General features: G+C 37.8%; 1 protein-coding gene across 3 annotated transcripts in view; it reads right to left on the bottom strand.

Annotated features, from left to right (window-relative positions):
* Nucleotides 1-220: 220 nt before the first annotated feature.
* XIAP (X-linked inhibitor of apoptosis) overlaps nucleotides 221-21,100 on the bottom strand; it is a 46,287-nt gene continuing 25,407 nt past the window's right edge. For all 3 annotated transcript variants that reach the window (XM_081115191.1, XM_081115193.1, XM_081115192.1), the window contains 6 exons: nucleotides 18,001-18,909; nucleotides 16,338-16,437; nucleotides 14,823-14,901; nucleotides 13,629-13,671; nucleotides 8,129-8,329; nucleotides 221-1,959 (listed from right to left, as the gene is read on the bottom strand). In XM_081115191.1, coding sequence (XP_080971317.1) covers nucleotides 1,766-1,959; nucleotides 8,129-8,329; nucleotides 13,629-13,671; nucleotides 14,823-14,901; nucleotides 16,338-16,437; nucleotides 18,001-18,877 — 1,494 coding nt within the window. In that variant the 5' untranslated portion in view covers nucleotides 18,878-18,909 and the 3' untranslated portion in view covers nucleotides 221-1,765. The remainder of the gene's footprint in view (nucleotides 1,960-8,128; nucleotides 8,330-13,628; nucleotides 13,672-14,822; nucleotides 14,902-16,337; nucleotides 16,438-18,000; nucleotides 18,910-21,100) is intronic.

Genomic DNA, 21,100 nt, shown 5'->3' with positions numbered 1-21,100 from the left:
TGAATATCACTAAAAGTAATAATCAACAGATGTTAGAGGAAAATGAAGATACTCTTTCTCTTAGAAAATACAACTATAATTTTTAAAAGTTTAACTCTCCAACTTTTCTCTGTAGTTAAATGTCTCATTCACCTCTACAGCAGGTTGTTGTGAGAATTTTGTAATATAAAGCTTGGGTGTTCTATGAAGCATTTTAAAACTTTTGTTTTTTATCTATATTGATTCTTATTCAAGTTTTATTTTATCTTTAATATTTAAACAACTGTTCTTCTTTCCTTGTCCATATTTTATAATTTCTAAGAGGTTTTTAAGGATCTTAAGAGAACATGTATTTCAGAATTATCTACTACTATTACTAGTCAAGAAAATAAAAAGTTAGGTAGAGGAAAGACTTGACATTTTATCCTATATACATCTTAATCACCCTAACGGTAAAAACTCACATGAAACTTTACAATACAAAATGATATGAGAATCTCAACATGGAAAGCCTTCACTACAACTACAAGCAATATACAAACATGCTTCTACTTTTACCTACATAAGCTGACAGATGTTTAAAATACTGGGTTAACAAAGATCTTTTAGTAAAGTGACTTAGGCAGGCTTAAACTAGCAAGGATTAAGGATGAATCCTTACTAATTAATTGGAAGATCTGACACATATTTTATATTTCATTTTACAAAATCAGGAATATTTATTTTGAAACAAGAGAAAAAGACATGATCTACCTGTCAGAAAACTACCACTCAGAAAGATTTTTCATCCACAAAGCAGGACAAACATAAAGACATTTAAATTTCACATTGGTACCAAAAAGGTTAACTGCCCTGTCTTCTTGGATTAGAAAAACTAAAGCTGAGCAATAAGTAGTTTTGCAGGTGTTTGAACATGCCTAAGCCTTTAAATCATAAAATACTTTCTAAAAATTGATTACAAAAGTAACATATACTTACAAAAATTCAAACAGAACAAAATAAAAAAAGTAGAAAGTGAAAGGCCCCGGTAAAGCCCCTCTGGATCCACCCCCCACCCCCCTTAAGAGAAACCATATTTAACAGTTTGGTGCATCTTTCCAAATCTTTTGTTCTATACACATACAAAACGTATACAACCTTCATTTGGCTCATTTGATACACAGTGTTTTGCCACTTGCATTTTACATTTATAGCTTTGACATTTTTCCATGTCAATACACGTAGGCTAGATGGCATGCTATCATTTAAATACCCTTTTAACAATGACAAAATCATATTTTAAAAATCATCCATCCAAGTATGTATGTATAATTTTAAAATAGACAAAATCTACAACACAAAGACTAACATCTAAAAATAACCTCTATCTTTCCACCAGTGTGGAACAGTTCATTCCCTTTTCACACAAAACAAATTATGTGATTGGGGAGATTAACTCTAATCTCCACGTTTACACAGAATGTTAAGCCTATTTGAAAAAGAATGAAAAATGCAGTTGATTAATTCACTTACACTTAGAAGCCAAGTCAGTGCACTATAAATACACACTGTGATCAGTTATAATATGATGGCTCCTAGGGTTTCAATAGAAAATAATAGATAATATAGCTAATATTATGAAAAATCCAGAAATTCAATTTTTAGATTGCCAATTACAACACTGCAGTTTTACATTTTTCTTCTTGGTAGCAAATGCTAATGGAGTTCAATGCTGATTATTTAAATTTGGTTCACATCACACATTCAATCAGAGTAATAAGAATATAACACAGCTACTGTAGTTAGATTAAGACATAAAAATTTTTTGCTTGAAAGTAATGACTGTGTAGCACATAGGACATTTATCAACTGCTTCAGCACATTGTTTACAAGTGACCAGATGTCCACAAGGAATAAACGCTACAGCAATATTTCTATCCATACAGATTTTGCAAAGCTTCTCCTCTTGCAGGAGCCTTAGCTGCTCTTCAGCACTAATCTCTGCGCAAAAAAGAAAAGAAATGAGTTAATTATAGACTTTCTTAGTCGTTTAAATTCATTGAAACAATTTGAACCCCTACTATGTGCCAGGTACTAATCAAGTTAGGAGATAGGATGACTCACACATGGCATCTGCTTGCTCTTAAGTAACTTGAATGCTAGTAGGAGAGAAGGACATGAGTGGAGGAAGTAAAGGTAAGCACAAAGGACAAAGTGATAAGTGCTATAATGAAGTTATCTACAAAGTGCTCGGGGACAAGATGAGAGAACAAGTTCTTCTATTCAGACTAACTGGGGAAAGTTTCACGGGTTAGCAGCTGCTGGGAGGGGGAGTGGAAAGTAGAGGAATGACATTTAACATGACCAGCAATTTGCCAGGCAGAGAAGCAAGGGTTACACAAAAGTATAGAAAGGGCATGGTGCCGCGTGGCTCAGTGGTTGAGTGTCACCTATGAACCAGGAGGTCACGGTTCTCTCTCATCATTGATGTTTCTATCTCTTTCTCCCTCTCAGATAAATAAAATATATATATTTTTTTAAATGAAAGGGCATGGCTTATTCCAGAAATGGAGGGATGGCTTTGAGGGGGTACTTCTGAAGTGGGACAAGTAGGATTTGGTGACTGCCTAGAGGTGAGGGATGAGGAAGAAAGAAGAAATATAGTTGATTTCAAGACTTCTCGTGTGGCTTACAAGAGGATGATGATGCCAATAGGAAATACAGGAGAAGGTACAGGTTTGGGATTTTCAAGCTATTTTTGAGGTGTCTAGTGCATCTATATAAAATGTCTAGTAGGCCAATGGGGAGTCAAATCTTGAGGTCAAAAATCAGCATTAGAGATAGAAGTTGGGTGTCATCAGCATATGCGTGGTATTGAAGTTTTTGCTTAATTCAGCCTTTCCCAAACCAGGTTTTGTGAAATGTTAACACATATGCCACAAAAATGTGTTTTGTGGTGTTATGTAACTACAATTAACAATAGCAGCAGTTAACAGTAATAGAGCAGTTATTACCATGTGCTAGGCACTATTCCAAATGCATTACATACTTTAATAATCTTTGTAATCATTGTATACCATCATTTCCAAATCTTGCTTCACATGAGAATCACTTGAAGCATTTGTAACAATAGATTTCTAGGCTCCATTCACTGAATCTAAAAATTTTGGGTTTGAACCTACTCGCATTTGGAAACCACTGCTATCAAGTTCAGAGAAGTATAATATAGTTTTTGTCCCCTCTTAGAAATTCATAATGCATTTCATTAACTATAGAGCTGCTTTTTCATGGCATCCCTTTTAACAATAGTGGAGAACACTATTATGAAAACAAGTTTTGGAAATAGTGGTTTAATTTTATTCAACAGTTACTGAACACTTAATTAGGTTCTAGGCACTAGAGATACAACAATTATATATACAGACCTCGGGCCCCCGATCATTCACAGACAAGTAAGGAACCCAAGTAAACATGAAATTATAGTACAGTTGATGATAAAAGTAGTTACAATGTGTTATGAAGAACACAGGAAGGGTGGGTACATGTTTGAACACATAAAGAGAAGGCCTCCTGGAGGAAAGTATACCTAAACTGAGTCCTAAAGGATGAGTAGGAATAAACTGAGGAGAGGGAGAGGCCTTGGGGGACAGGGCTAGTGGAAGAAGGGTGTTCTAGGTAGAAGAATGACATAAGTAGGCTCTAAGGAAGAGACAGAACAGGGCCTACAAGTCCACAGGCAAGGCTTGGGAATAGAATTTAAAGAGGAAATAGCATGAAATAAGGCTATAGAAGGTTAGGAGGAGCCTGATTCTGAAATATTTGGCAACCCATGTAAAGGAGTTTGAACTTGATCCTCAGGGCCCTGGGAGCCAGGGAAGGTTTTAACTTGGAGAGCGATATGTTGAGATTTATGCTTTAAAAAGGTTAAGAAAGGAATATTTAATCTACTTTTTCTTCAAAGGCAACTATCTGGGCATAATCAAAACTATAAGCTCAAACATAGGGTAATTTTTTTTTTAAAGCATTTTTTTAAAATATATTTTATTGATTTTTTACAGAGAGGAAGGGAGAGGAATAGAGAGTCAGAAACATCGATGAGAGAGAAACATCGATCAGCCGCCTCCTGCACACCCCACACTGAGGATGTGCCCGCAACCAAGGCACATGCCCCTGACCGGAATCGAACCCTGGACCCTTCGGTCCGCAAGGCCAACGCTCTATCCACCGAGCCAAACCGGTGTTGGCAGTAGGGTAATTTTTAAAAACTAAATTTTTATTCATTTCAGAGAGGAAGGGAGAGGGAGAGATAGAAACATCAACGATGAGAGAGAATCATTTGATTGTCTGCCTCCTGCATACCCCCTCCTGGGGATTGAGCTCACAATCTGGGCATGTGCCCTGACCTAAAATCTAACTGTGACCTCCTGGTTCATAGGTCAATGCTTAACCACTGAGCACCACCGGCCAGGACAAAGTAAAGGACTATATATCATACTATGTAATTATTTTTATTTTTAAAATCTTTTAAAAATATTTTTATTGATTTCAGAGAGAGGAAGGGAGAAGAGATAGAAACATCAATGATGAGAGAGAATCACTGATCAGCAGCCTTCTGTATGCCTCCTACTGGGGATTGAGCCTGGGATCCTTCAGGCCTCAGGCTTATGGCTCTATCCACTTAGCCAAACCAGCTAGGTCTGATGCTATTTTTAGAAGACTACCTACTGGGGCTTTTTCTGTCACACAGCCACTGGGATAAAATCTAGTATTCAATCTAAGACAATGGTTCTCAACCTTCTGGCCCTTTAAATACAGTTCCTCATGTTGTGATCCAACCATAAAATTATTTTCGTTGCTATTTCATAACTGTAATGTTGCTACTGTTATGAATCGTAATGTAAATATCTGATATGCAGGATGGTCTTAGGTGACCCCTGTGAAAGGGGTCTCAACCCACAGGTTGAGAACTGCTGATCTAGGATTTCTCAGTAAGCAACAGTAGCACTGTAGTTTTTCTAAAAAAATTTTTACCTGTTTTACTTCAATTAGGCCCACCTGCTATTCTGTATAGAATTAAAAAACGCATTTTTAAATGACTTAAAACATTTGATGAGAGAGAAACATCGATTGGCTGCCTCCTGCACGCCCCCTGCAGCTGATTGAGCCTGCAACCCAGACATGAGCCCTGACCAGGAATTGAACCAGAAACCTCTTGGATCACGGGTCGATGCTCAACCACTGAGTCACACTGGCCAAGCTAGAATGAAAAGATTCTTAGTGCCAGTTTTTCTTCACCAGCCTTTGGGAGGAGAAATAGGCAGCAACCCTAGCATAAGAAAATAGCCAGTATCAATTACCTGCCTCTCAATTTAGTGAGACTAAGGAGAGAAGTCAACCAATAAATTGCAATCCCTGCCCCCAAGAGCTGCCATTGCTTAGACCTTCCTTCTCTCACCATCCTAGATTGTAGTCTCTGTGATAATAAGAACCCACTGCTCTCTTCCTATTGCAACCTACAAAATCCTTCTGTTGCAGACAACAACTTGAGACATAAAAACTAACAACTTACTCTCAAACTTAAATACCTTGAGTTGTGGTTAAGATACAGAGAAAAGTGACACAATCACTTGTATTTCTACTGCAGTAGAAAGATAACAAAGTAAATGATTTATTTTACCATGGCTAAGGCAAGTGGAGCTATTCCATATTTTAAATAAATGCATCTTTAGGAAAAGAGTCTTAGGCTTTCTGCTGGATATTTTACATCAACTGATGTAATTTTAAAAATCATTAATGTTATACTGTTTTATGACTCATGTAATTCTTTGAGTAATGTTTCAAAGACATCTGAAATAACTTAAAGATCACAAGGGTCTTTAAAGTAAAAAATGAAGTAAATATTTAGGCTTATTTAGTACTACAAAAATTCTCATCCTTTGGGAGAAGTGGTCAAGAGCTTAGAGAACAATCCTATGTAATAAAAGCCTAATATGCAAATCGACCAAACAGCAGAACAACTGGTGGAACAACCGGTCGCTATGATGTGCACTGATGACCAGGGGGCAGATGCTCAACACAGGAGCTGCCCCCAGTCCACAGGCCCCAGGCCAGCCAAGGCAGGTGCTAGAAGGGGGCTCCGATCGTTCCGCAGATTGGCTCTGATTGCTGGCCAGGCCTAGGGACCCTACCCATGCACGAATTTTCGGCACCAGGCCTCTAGTGATTATAAATGTATTCAATCTGATACCTTTTCTTTAACCTTCAGTGCTGCTGGCAAGCACTAGAATAGCTGTCATCCTGTATTTTTTTAAACTTTTATTTTCCTGAAAGGAGTTATATGCTTCTCTTCTACATTATTTAATACACTTTCTATATATGATGCACAGTATTAAGGTGCCATTCATTCAAGCTCTATTTAGTAATATGACCCCTTTATATGTTTATCTCATATGAAAAGTTGCAGAACACTCTAAATCCAGTTTCAACTATATAAACTTATTCTACAAACAATGATAACAGCTAGCCTTTGTTGTTCTTTATGTAAAATAGAGTATAGCCTGGCCGGTGTGGCTCGTTGGTTGAGTGTTGACCTATGAACTAGGAGGTCACAGTTGTATTCCTGGTCAGGGCACATGCCCGGGTTAGGGGCTGGATCCCCAATGTGAGGTGTGCAGGAGGCAGCCAATCAGTGATTCTTATCATTGATGTTTCCATCTTTCTCTCCCTCTCCCTCTCCCTTCCTCTCCTCTCTGATATCAATAAAAATATGTTAAAGAGGAAAATCCTATATAATAAAAAGCAAATATGCAAATCGACCAAACAGCTGCATGATTGGTCACTATGACGCACACTGACCACCAGGGGGCAGACGCTCAATGTAGGAGCTGCCCCCTGGTGGTCAATGTGCTCCCACAGGGGGAGTGCCGCTTAGCCAGAAGCTGGGCTCAAGGCTGGCGAGCATAGCGGTGTTGGCGGGAACCTCTCCCGCCTCTGCGGCAGCACTAAGGACCCCTTGGGGGTCCCAGACTGCGAGAGGGCACAGGCTAGGCTGAGGGACCCCCCCCCCCACCTTGTCCAGTGCACGAATGTTGTGCACTGGGCCTCTAGAATATAATAAAGAGGAATAGAAACCAGTGTTCACTCTTAGCCATTGAGGACACAAAGAAAAGGCAGCCATTTGCAAGCTTGGAAAAAATCCTCATCAGGAACCATATCTGCCTGCACCTAGATCTTGGACTTCCCAGCCTCCAGAACTGTGAGAAATGTCTGTTGTCTGCCTATGGTATTCTGTTATATCAGTTCAAGCAGACTAACACATAGTATTAAGATTAATTATAAAAAAATCCGTGCCCTGACCAGTTTGGCTCAGTGGAGAGAGCGTCGGCCTGCGGACTGAAGGGTCCCAGGTTCAATTCCAGTTAAGGGCATGTACCTTGGTTGCACCAGTAGGGGGTGTGCAGGAGGCAGCTGATCGATGTTTCTCTCTCATCAGTGTTTCTAACTCTCTATCCCTCTCCCTTCCTCTCTGTGAAAAATCAATAAAATATATATTAAAAAAAATCCTTATCTGTTAGATACTTAAGTATTTATAGGTGAATAATATATAGAATGTCTGGGATTACTTTGAAATACTATAGCAAAAAGAACACACCACAAAACACCCCAAACAAACAACAAAACAAACAAACAAACAAACAACAACAACAAAAAACCACAGTGGGGGAAGTAATGAAACAAAATTAGAAAGTGTTGGTAATTACTGAAGCTGGTTGATGGGTACATCAGGGTCATTATACTGTTCTCTCCACTTTTGAGTGTGTTTGACATTTAAAAAAATATATTTATTGCTTTCAGAGAGGAAGGGAAAGGGAGAGAAATATCAATGAGAGAGAATCATTGATTGGCTGCCTCCTATACACCCCACACTGGGGACTGAGCCTGAAACTGGGGCATGTGCCTTGACCGAGAATCGAACAATGACCTCCTGGTTCATAGGTTGATCTTAACCACTGAGCCACACTGGCAGGGCTCCTTGACATTTTTCATAATAAAGTCAAAAAATTGTTTATTCTAAGGGGTATGTGAGAGGAGGGAAATGAATGGGTCACAAAACCATATAAAATGAAGTACTATTAGGTGTAACTTGCTTTTTAAAACTAACCAGGCATACCTTTCTGCAATGAAGTCTGACTTGATTCATCTTCTGTACTATCTTTCTGAGCACTCACTAAATCTGCAACCAGAACTTCCAATGATTTATAGTTGCTCCCAGATGTCTGAATTTTTTCCTCCATTTTTTTCTTAATGTCTCTGAAACTGAATCCCATTCGTATAGCTTCATGTATCATAGGACTTTGAAAGATGTTATCATCTGAAATGAAAATTGGTGAGCAAAAAGAACAGAGTTTAAACAATTATTTTCATTAATACAACTCAACACAAAATACAGTTAAAAAGAAAAATTTAAGCAAGAAAAAATACCAAAAGCAAGCCAGCAAACCCAGATTACTCTGAGATATTTAGGCACTGATGGATCACTTTCAGAATTTTACAATAACTGAAAATGCAGTGAGTATTTTGTATCACTGTGAAGTGAGATTAGGTTGTTTAAAGACTTGATGAAATAGTACAAGATAAAGTAAAACAGATAAGGGCTAAGTACTTAAAAAAACTAAACATTTCCCAAATCAGATGTACTCATTAACAACTAAGTTAAGGCACTTAAAGAACGAATGTCTTTACTGTGTCCCTAGCAATTATTTTGAAAAAATAATGGGAAACGGGGAAGTCTGTGACCTTGAAAGTATGAGTTTCCTATTTCTCAGACTTAGTTTCTATAGCTAAAGGGGGTGAACTAGGTAAAAACAAGGAAGCAAATAGAAACTCACTTTAATGATACTCAGAGTAGGAATACCAGTTATGTAAGAAAGTGCTAAAGAGAAATTAATACCCTCTGATTCATCAATTACACTCTGGGCATTAAAAATGATGCATATATCCACCAAAGACATACAAAAGAATATTCCTAGCAACATTATTTATAATAGCTCCAAACTGGAAACAACTCAAATATCCATCATCAGGTGAGAATGGCTAAGTACATTGTGGTATATTCACATACCACACAGCAAGAAAGGACAAACTACTGCCACAGGCAACATGGATGAATCTCATAGACAGGAGTAAAACATCATCTTAATGATGAACTAGAGACAAACGATTACATACCGTATGATTACATTTATAAGAGGTTCTAATTTAATCTATGGTAATAGAAGTCAGAATATAACTTGGGGGTGGATACTTATTGGGACATAAAGGGATTTGATTGTAAGAAACATTACATGGTAAGCAACAAAAGATACTTTTTAGGTAGGAAAGTAACTTAACATTTGTGTTTGATAAAAATTCTGCCAGGAGGCTATAATGGGAATAACAGTTGAGGAGACTACTACAATAGCCTGGATAAAGGGCAGGAACCAGGGCAGAATCAGTAGATTTTAAACAATATTAAAAAGGTATAATTTATCATACCTAGTGATTAATTAAATGTAGAGAGATTAAGGAAAACAAAGAACTTAAAATGACTCAAATTACAAACCGACTCTGTGAATTGTGATACTATTAACTAACACAGGGAGGGAATAGAGCAGGGCTGAATTTGTCTGAGTGGTTTTCAGAGATGCTGAATTTAAACTGCTCTTGAGATTTCTAGGTGGAGATATCCAGGTCAGCTGGACACCACTCTTTCCTAGTTCTACTAACTCTTGACTGTTTTTTTTTTCCAGTTTGCTTTGCTGGACCCTTCTGCCCACCTGACTAGATATTGATGATTCCCTTCCATTGACCCTCCTCCCTTTTTTACAATGTCTCTGGACACTTACTCTACTACCACAGTTTTACCCTCATTTCTCATTTCCATGAGTTCCAGGTTTTAATATTCACCAACTTGGATATTCTGCAGGTACCTGAAGCTAAACTTGCTGAAAACCAAAAGCAAGGACAACAGGATATCCACACGGAAAAGAATTAAATGTACCATGACTTCATATTATATATAAAAATTAACTCAAAATGGATCAAAGACCTGAATGTAAGAGATAAAACCAAAAAACTTTTAGAAGAAAACATAGGTGACTTTGGATTAGGCAATGGTTTCTTAGATATGAAATCAAAAGCAAAAGCAACAAAAAAAACCCCAGATCACCCTAGCCCAGTGGTCGGCAAACTGTGGCTCGTGAGCCACATGCAGCTCTTTGGCCCCTTGAGTGTGGCGCTTCCACAAAATACTGGCTCTTCCACAAAATACCGACTTCTGCACGTGGGCCACGAAGTTTCAATCGCACTGTACGTGTGCACCCGCACGTGGTATTTTGTGGAAGAGCCACACTCAAGGGGCCAAAGAGCCGCATGTGGCTCACGAGCCGTGGTTTGCCGACCATGGCCCTCGCCGGTTTGGCTCAGTGGATAGAGCATTGGCCTGCAGACCGAAGGGTCCTGGGTTCAATTCTGGTCAAAGGCATGTACCTTGGTTGCAGGCTTCTCCTTGAACCAGGCCCTAGTCGGGGCGTGTGCAGGAGGCAACCAATCAATGTGTTTCTCCCACATCAATATTTCTCTCTGTCTTTCCCTCTCTTCCACTCTCTAAAAATCAATGGAAAAATATCCTTGGGTGAGGATTAAAAAAAAACCAAAAACCAAAAAACAAAAACAGATAAATTGGACTTCATCAAAATCAGAAACGTGTTTGCTTTAAAGGACACCAATAAGAATGAAAAGACAATCTACAGAAAAGAAAATATTTGCAAATCATATATATATGAAAAGAGCTAGACTATATCAAGAACTCTTACTCTTATCTAATAAAAGAGAAATACGTAAATTGACCATCACTCTGTGATGACCCAGGGCCAATCAGGAACGAGTATGCAAATTAACACAACAAAGATGGTGGTGTCCCGCCCCCCCCCACCCCGGCTGCTCCAGGCCTCTTGGCAGCACGCCTTCTCAGGGCCTCTGTGCCGTGCTCCACCTGTCAACCATCCTTGCAGCCTCCCTGTGGCCCAGCCTCCCACCTCAGAGGCACATCTCTGGTGCCTGAGGTCATAGCTCCCGGTGTCTGGTGTCTCCCTCTACCCCACCCCTGCCCCGCTGCTCTGGTAAACAAAACCCTACCGTTGGAGCAGCCCCGCAAGCGCGTACACGTATGGGAGCTCGCTTGGTGCAGTTAACACGCCTCGGGAGCCCCGGGCCAGCCAAGGGGCAATGGTGGCGGCCGTGGCAGCAGCAGCAGGCAGCTCAGCTTTGTTTTGAATAGATGAAAGAGGCCACCTACACAGTAACCCAAATTATCAGATCTCCCTCCTCCCTATCTCGTCAAATCAAGAGGGGAGGGGCAATGGGCATGGAGGGAGGGTGGGCAGGCAGGAGGCGGAGGGTGGAGGAGGAAGAGGATGAGAAAGGGGGCCAGCTGCATCCCACTTTCACAATGGGAAAGTGAAACGCACTAGTGCACCCAACCTTTCCAGTCCTCCCCGCCTCTGCTGCCGCTGCACAGGCTGCCCAAGCAAGCCCACCACATGCCAGCAGCCAGGGGAAGGAAGGCCTATTCTTGCACGAATCTTCATGCATCAGGCTTCTCTTTAAATAAGAACACAAATAAACCAACTAAAAACTGTCAAAGGAGATGAACAGACATTTTTCCAAAGAAGACATACAAATGGCCAATTAGCATATGAAAACTGCCCAACATCATTAGCAATCAGGGAAATACAATCAAAACCTTGATAAGGGCCTGGCCAGTGTGGCTCAGTGGTTGAGTGTTTACCCATGCACCAAGAGATGGTTGGTTGATTCCTGGTCAGGGTACATGCCCGAGTTGCGGGCTCGACCCCTTGTAGGGGTATGCAATAGGCAGCCGATCAATGTTTCTCTCTCTCTAAAAAATCAATAAAAACATTTTAAAAAGTTCTCCCTTAAAAAAACCCATGATGAGACACCACTTCACACCCACTAGGATGGTTGTAATAAAAAGACAAAGAATAACTAGTGTTAACAAGGATGTGGAGAAACAAACTGGAACCCTCATACACTGGTGGTGGGAATGTGAAACGGTACAGCCACTTTGGAACACTGGCAGTTTACTGAAAAGGTTAAACATAAGAGTTACCACATGACCCAGCAACTCTATCCCTAAATATATACCCAAGAGAATTAAAAACATGTCCATAAAAAAACTTGTACATAAATGTTCTTAGCAGCATCAGCTATGTCTACCAAGTGACAAATTAATAAATAAGATGTATTGTCCATACAAAAACAGTTTTCCACCATAATAAAAACACATATATGAATATAACATGAGCAAACCTTGAGGTCATTATAATTCCATTTAATATGAAATGTCCAGAATAGGGAAATTCATAGAGACAGAAGTAGATTAGTGGTCGTTTGGGGCTGGGGTGTGGGGGGCAGCAAGGGGAAATGATTGCTAATGGGTATGGGGTTTATTGTTGGGGTAATAATAGTGATGTTCTGTAATTAAATAGTAGTGATGGTTGCACAACCTTGTAAATATACTAAAAACCACCAAAGTGTATATTTTATAATGGTGAAAATTTTTAAATAAATTATATCTCAATTTAAAAACATTAATCCTAAACCAAAACACCAATTTATTACTCATAAAAAGAATAGTCTGCATTGTAAGGATGATTATCAAGAAATGTTACAGAATGTTTGTTTCTGGATAATTTCAAAAATATAGGCTGGAATGAATAATTCCTTTAACTGTATTATTTATTCCTATTGCAAAACCCACATTAAAGTGGATCGCCTTCTCAAGCATATTTATGAATATAAATATTCTCTTCCTTGAAATCCTTAAGATACTAAACAGGCGATGTTATGAGTATGGGGAGTGGGGAATCACCAGACATATTCTAAATTAAACTTTCTACTATATTTGAATCATGATGCCTCAGTTGAGAATGAGATCTGTAGTGTGATGTAGAATTCAGAATACCTTATTTTCAGCCCTAGTTCCACTAATGATTTGTAATGTAACTGTGGATAGGTCACTAAACCTTTCTGACTCTTTCTCCTCATCTGAAATATGGGGATAACAACATCTTTCTCGCTTAACGTGTTACATTTCTGGTTTTAAAGATGTCTATGATAAGTAAATAATCTTTGTGATAAAAACTTCTACCTCTCTGTGAGGTAATAGGAACAAACAAAATTAACCATAATCCTCTGCAAAGAAGATGGGGAAGGCACAGAGACGGCATGGAATAATTAGATAGGTAGGTTAGTGTTAATTATGGTGATGGCACATTAGTAGAGCACTGGATTCATGATCCGGGCTAACTAAAAAAGGTCCAGGGACAAAAATATATCTAACCCTTCCTTTTGTGATTTTAACAGAAGTGGTGATGGACAACCTATAGTTAGCTGCTCCTTCCAAACTTGGAAAGGTAACTGTACAACCTCCATAGGAATGTTCTGAATATATAAATATCCTACTGAAACATAGGTACGTCGTTACTTAAGTTTATAGCAATCTCAGCTCAAATACACACACCTTGGTGAACCTGAAAGATTATGTTTACCTTTCTACTCTATAAATAATAATGAAATTAAAGTATGTTTATTATAATAAGCATATTTACCAATTCTTTTAGTTAGTGATGGTGTTTTTTCAGAAGTTCTTCCCTAAAATAGAAATATGAATTATAAGTTAAAATTCTTCTTCTTAGAAGGCAATAACCTCAATTTGAAAAGTTACATTAATCATGAATTTAAAAATTGGCTTTATTCCAATTCAACATGAACATTCACAAGAGGCATAGCCTGATGAAGCTAGAAGGAAGTTAAAAGATCATCTAACCCAAGCCATTCACTTTACAGACAAGAAGCTGGCAATGAGGAAGATTAAACAACTTGATTGAGGCAATATAGTTCATGGCAGAACAATAATGGCAACTCTGGTCTCCCATTCTACTCCAGACCTCTTTTTACATGGTACTGATTGATGCCTTGGCCACCCTAGGTGACAATATCAATTTAGATACCTTTCTGAGATTTTAATTATTGTCTGAGGACAGTTTAAAACTGTGACTATAAAACACACTGTACAAAACAGTCAAATTTCAAAAGATTGAGAGATGCAAGTATTTTAGTTCCTCAAGACCATTTTTGCCTTTAGTGATATTAAATCAGTTCATCCTAATCCCCTTTTCACAAAGTTGCTTCAGATTAAGAATAACAAACAGCCCTGACCGGTTTGGCTCAGTGGATAGAGCGTCAGCCTGCAGACTCAAGGGTCCCAGGTTCTATTCCGGTCAAGGGCATGTACCTTGGTTGCGGGCACATCCCCAGTGGGGGGTGTGCAGGAGGCAGCTGATAGATGCTTCTCTCTCATCGATGTTTCTAACTATCTCTCTCCCTTCTTCTCTGTAAAAAATCAATAAAATGTATTTTAAAAAAAAGAATAACAAACAGCCTGGCCAGTGTAGCTCAGTGGTTGAATGTTGACCTATGAACCAAGAGGTCATGGTTCAATTCCGGGTCAGAACACATGCCTGGGTTTCGGGCTTAATCCTCAGTAGTGGATGTGCAGGAGGCAGCTGATCAATGATTCTCTCTGATCATTGATGCTTCTATCTCTCCCTCCCTTTCCCTTCCACTCTGAAATCAACAAAAATAAATAACAAAAAGAATAACAAACACTTTTCAAGATCTTCCCTTTAAAGTTCACCATACATTATTAATTTAAAATACTACACTGAATTTTACACCAAGAAATCATTGCAAAACAAATTATATAATACCTGAAAATATATATTCTACAATATTTGACTTACCACAGACTCCTCAAGTGAATGAGTTAAATGAATATTGTTTATATATTCTTGTCCCTTCTCTTCTAACAGATATTTACACCTAAACAAGAAGGTTAAACTTTAGTAGCTGAAAAATTAGTAAAGTGTATGATATAATATCCACAATTTTAATTCCATTAACTTGCTTTTCAGTATTTCTAAGGAGCCACAAAAAAAAATGTTACTTGCCCAGCCGGCATGGCTCAGTGGTTAAGCATCGACCTATGAACAAGGAGGTCACAGTTCAATTCCCAGTCAGGACAATGCCAGGGTTGTAGGCTCAATCCCCAGTGTGGGGCATGCAGGAGGCAGCCAATTAATGATTCTCTCTTATCACTGAAGTTTCTATCTCTTTCTCTCCCTCTTCCTTCCTCTCTGAAATCAATAAAAATATTTTTTTTAAAAAAATCAACTTACAACTTTTAAGCAAGTTATTAAATTATCACTTTAACATATTTTCAAAGTTTTAAATAGTTAATCTTAACAAATGTTATTTAGAGGATTAACCAATTGTGCATTTAAAAAGAATTCTTTGTGCTGAAACCGGTTTGGCTCAGTGGATAGAACGTCAGCCTGCGGACTGGGAGGTCCCGGGTTCGATTCCGGTCAGGGGCATGTACCTGGGTCGCAGGCACATCCCCGGTGGGGGATGTGCAGGAGGCGGCTGATCGATGTTTCTCTCTCATCGATGTTTCTAACTCTCTATCTCTCTCTCTTCCTCTCTGTGAAAAATCAATAAAAAATATATTTAAAAAAAATAAAAAATAAAAAGAATTCTTTAGGCTTTCAACATTTCCTGTTAAAGCTGTTTAAGGTTAAGATTTATTTTCAAATGATTACTCTCAAGTTGTACTATTTTGTAGATCAAAAATGCATACCACTTCTGTATATGTCACTTTATTTTAAAGAGGCAAAATAGGGGAAAAATAAATTAATTTGAAAAAAAGAGGCAAAATGGCAGGACATTTAGAGTATGTCATCATCACTCTAAGATGCCACTGATTGTACAAAGCATGATTGCTTTATGTACTATTGCTGCCTATTAACTTATGGCCCACCACCAGATGGATCTGATTTCAATGATCTGAAAATGTACACAATTTTGTGTCTTAGAATCAGTGACAAATGGTAATATTTGCTTTGCTAAAGGGTATGATGGGTTCTTTAGGAATCTCCTTGGTGATGGGCTCCCTTGTGCCCATTGTAAAAGAGCCTACTTCCAACAGCTAAAGTATACATTCCTATATATACTTTATGTGTTTAGAAATAGAATCATCTGAATGTCATAAATATAATATACAAGCAATAATGTTTTCATCACCAGAGAAGGCTTAGGTGTTTTTCTCCTATAAAGTAGGTGACCCCATTTTTTTAGAAACCAGGTGTGAATTTCAAGCCATGGGAAGGCAAAAATAGTTGAGGTGAAAAGTTATTCAAGTCTTCCCACTGCATACTGTCCAACTTGGCTTTTACTGAATAAACATTAAACTACCTTACCCTGGATACCACTTAGCATGTTCTTCCCAAGGGTCTTCACTGGGCTTCCAATTAGTTAGCCCTCCTCCACATTGAAAGCACTTTACTTTATCACCTTCACCTAAGAAAACACACAAGTAAAAATACATGTATTTTGTACAATTAGCTTACACAAAAATACCCTTTTTAGGCCCTGGCCGGGGTAGCTCAGTTGGTTAGAGCATCGTCCTGATACACAAAGGTTGTGGGTTAGATCCCCGGTCAGAGCACATACAGGTATCAATCAATGAATACATAAGTAAGTAGAACAACAAATTAATATTTCTCTTTTTCTCTCCTTCTCTCTCTAAAATCAACAAATAAAAAAACAAACCCGTTTTAACACCATGAAATTAAGCATTTCTAAATTTACACAAAAACCTCACAACTTAAAAGAAGATATTCAAATTCACATCTAAATAATAGATAGGACTACTTGAGAGGCAATACACATTAAATTCACTAATTCAATTTGAGGTATTTTACAGAATACAAAAGTAAAATAGCCCAATTTTTCTATGGAAAATTACAATTGTTACATTCTTTTTTTTTTAATCCTCACCTGAGGAGGGAGGATATTTTTTCCTGGAGGGGGAGAGATGGGGAAGGGGAGGGGGAGAGGGGGGGGGGGAGAGAGAGAGAGAGAGAGAGAGAGAGAGAGAGAGAACAGAAACATCGATGTGAGAGAGACACATTGATTGGTTGCCTCCCACATGGGGCCAGGGATCAGATCTGCAACCCAGGTACATGCCCTATGACCAGGAATCGAAACCTTGACCCACTGGTGCGTAGGCTGATGCTCTAATCATTGAGCAACACCAGCCAGGGCTATTACATTCTTTTTTAAACATGCCATTTGGGGCCATCAATACTATACCTTTTCAAACTGTGACACTTTAATAATAAAGTTTAATGCATAATAAAGTTAGAAGATAAGTTTCTCTAAGGTTGTAGCTATATGACACTAACCTTCAAGATTGCTATATGAGACTATATAAATAAAATATTGAAATACTTGGTATTTTGGCACTATTCAATCCTAAAGTAAATGGATCAGATATATAATTGTGTAAATTTTTCTGAAAATCCCTTGAAGCCATCACACTAATGGCTCTTCCTGACATGTCTAAGGTAGTACATTTGAAATGCACTCATTTGAAGCAATAAAGCATCGTTCAGGGCAGCTTTCAAATATAATCTTTGTACAAAATGCAGATACCAATTTTAATACCAATTTTACTGTCAGTCAAACTAAACTCTCTAATGTTAACTCTTCTTGAGAGGTGCAGAGAAAATGCATGTAATATACATATTGAGCACATAGAGTAAGCATCCAATAAATTATAGTTAGTATTACTATCAGACCCATTGTTTCATCAGGGACACCTATAATCTTTTGCATGTCATCCTTCTCCAAAAAACAATTACATGAAGATAAACATGACTCATAATACAGTAGTCTTTCACATAAATTCAGTGGTTACATTACATATTCAACATAAGGGTTAACAGAATAGTGTTATGATCATGCCAGACTGTACCTAAATATTTACCAGTTCAAGGGGCTAAAGGAATCTATTTACTTTTTAGGAGCTTGGGATAATTGGAAAGTTATTTATTAGCCTGGTTTTATAGTAAAGTTTACCTAAAGCATAAAATCCAGCTCTTGCAAGCTGCTCCTTGTTAACAGAGTACATCCACGTCCCAAAAGTAATGATCCGTGCTTCATAATCTGCCATGGCTGGATTTCTTGGAGAATTTGTTGAATTTGGGAAATTCCTATCAGAACCCAGGACATCAGATTCATTCTGAATATTAACATTCCGTCCCAAAACAAAGAAGCAATTGGGAAAGTGTCGCCTGTGTTCTGACCATGCACGATCACAAGGTTCCCAATTTTTCAGTTTTCCACCACAACAAAAGCACTGCACTTGATCATCAACACCTGTATAGTAGAGCCCAGCACTAGCTAACTCTCTTGGGGTTAAGTGGGCATAGTCTGGCCAGTTCTGAAATGACTTTAATCTAGCTTCTTCACTACACATGGCAGGGTTCCTTGGGTATACAGCGTCGGACATATCTACAACCTGTCCAGTTCTTAAAAGATAATTTGCATGAGTCTCAGATGACCTGTCTAAAGCAAAATGATTTCTGTTTCCCAGGTAGTTTTCAGCTTTGTACTGACCATTCTGGATACCAGAATTGGTAGGTTGCGCAGCATTATTTTCAAAATAAAAGCCATTGATAAATCTGCAATTTGGGGATACTTTCCTGTGTCTTCCAACTGCTGAGTCTCCATACTGCCATCTATCTACTGCTGCATGACAACTAAAGCACTGCACGGTGTCTCCTTCACCAGTATACAGAAAACCAGCTCGTGCTAGCGTTGATGCTGAAACAGGACTACTACTTGGAAAATTAGCAAAAGTTTTTAATCTATTAAACTCTTCTACAAATTCTTCATCCTTATCGATGGCTGCAGGTACACAAGTTTTAGATCCTCCAAAACAGTTAAAAGTCATCTTCTCTTGAAAATAGGACTTGTCCACCTTTTCTAAAAAGAGAACATTACATTAGGAAATCACTTTTGATATTAGGAACTAACAAATTACCAACTTATAAAATTACACAATCTCTAAAAATCATTTTAATTCTAAATACTAGAGTTCTACATTACCACATGATTCAAATCATAAAGTAAAATCTAGCATTTTTGTTTTCTTTTAGAGGAAAGTAATATTTAAATAAGTAGAACAGAACTATTCATTTTAAGTGCTTATTTTCATATAAATATAGAAACTGTGATGCAGAATATATTAAAATTAACCATATGAAATCATTAATTAGGGAAAACATGAAAGCATAAAATATGCAGATTGTTAAAGTCTATGCATAATTGTTATAATGAATTATTATATATTCGAGGCATCAAAGTTCAGTTTCTACAATTTTTAAAAAAAGAATGTTCAGAATGCTAATGAATTAATTTTAGTATTTATTTTTTTGCTTAACAAAAGATAAAGTATTCACAATAATGATTCCAATGGGTTCTTTAAGAACATCAAAAGTTCCTGATTTTCATGCATAAACAGAGGCCATTTTTCATTGAAATTGGGTCATTTTAGATGTATATACTACTGCCCTCTAGAGGGTGGCTCAGGAGGAATACTAAGTATGTGTAGTTCCTTTTGCTGTCAACTTCCCATGTTCAAGGAAGTTCAAATATAAGAAGTACCACTGCAGCCTCATTACATCTGCCAAATCATAACTGTGTAATCTTTAACCCAGGTTTAAAAGCAAAACAAAACTAAAAGGAACTAGTTGGATTATGAGAAGGATGGCTAGTTACTTATCCTCAAATCCTACACACTTTTTAAAAGCGAAAACTGATGCTACTAATAATTACCCTGGGACAATAGGCTGAAATCCGGGTTGCCTCAGGCAAACCTGATTCTCCAGAATTTCACACAGTTCCTAACACTGTACTACTCTGTACTGTATATGCGTGTCAAATGTAAAATAAAAGAATAGTCACAACGACTCTGTCTCTACTTCATAAGTGCATTAATTGATTTCTTAGGAAGAATAACCAGCTCTTTTGGCATTATGTCGGCACAGTATGTCTTGGAACATCATCCCTCTTAATGTTCAACACAAAACTTCTGTCAATGGACATCAGTCCTTGACCATGTCAGTTTACAATGGTATTAATTCATATATACCTCAAGACCTGAGTTATATCTACATACAATTTTTGGAAGAATCTCCATGACTTTTGATTGTTTCTCAGATATCTGAAAATATTTTTATACTAGCTTCAAGGTCCTTTGTTCAATTAGCATAAACTGGATGACAAAAATCAAGATTCAAAGAAACCAAGGCTGGCTGATAGGCTGAGATAAATTTTAACAGGGATATGTGTAAAGTTTTACAATCTGACTTGAAAAATATGCTGTAAAACTAAAGGAAGATGGAGACTTGATTTGGAAAGAAGTCACGTTAAGGCAAAGCAGAATAAAATCTTGGGATTTTAGTTAATTACAAATTCATTATGAGCCAACAATACATGGCTGATAAAAAAAACTTAAAGCGACTTCAGGCTGCATTAATGTCCAGATGTGCAACATCCAGAGCCAATTCGGCTATACTTTGAATATTTTAAATTCTGAACAAATTTTAAAAGAAACATTAACAAAGTGTTATGTCCCTAAAGAGCAATCAGGATGATGAAAATGGTGTCCTATAAAAAATAGTTGGGAGGAGAGGGAAATGGAGGACAGAATAACTAACCGCCTTTAGATATCTAAGATGCTATCTCATAGAAAAGGGATTCAAATTCTGTGAAGCGTGAGGGGGCATGCAGGAGGCAGCCAATCAATGATTCTCTCTTATCATTGATGTTTCTATCTTTCTCTCCCTCTACTTTCCTCTCTGAAATCAATAAAAATATTTAAAAAGAAACAACTACTGTAGATTTTAACCCAATACAAGGATGAGCGGTTACAACAATCAATAGCAGTGCAAAATGGATTGGAATGCCTTGTGGAATATGAGTTCATTACATCACTGGAAGGTACTTCAGCATTGACTATGAGATAGTATTACACATTTTTAAGTCCATAATTACCCTGAAGAATTGATGCTCAATATAATCCATATAAAAATTACCTTCTCTGAGATAAGTTTTATTTCTCAGGTCTATCAAAATAGAAGTGTAAAATCAATGATTCATTGTTATTTCACAA

This window comes from Myotis nattereri, assembly GCF_964212035.1.
Source record: "Myotis nattereri genome assembly, chromosome: X".
Classification (NCBI taxonomy): domain Eukaryota; kingdom Metazoa; phylum Chordata; class Mammalia; order Chiroptera; family Vespertilionidae; genus Myotis; species Myotis nattereri.
Note: the sequence above shows the minus strand (reverse complement) of the source record. Positions and strands in the feature narration are given on the sequence as shown.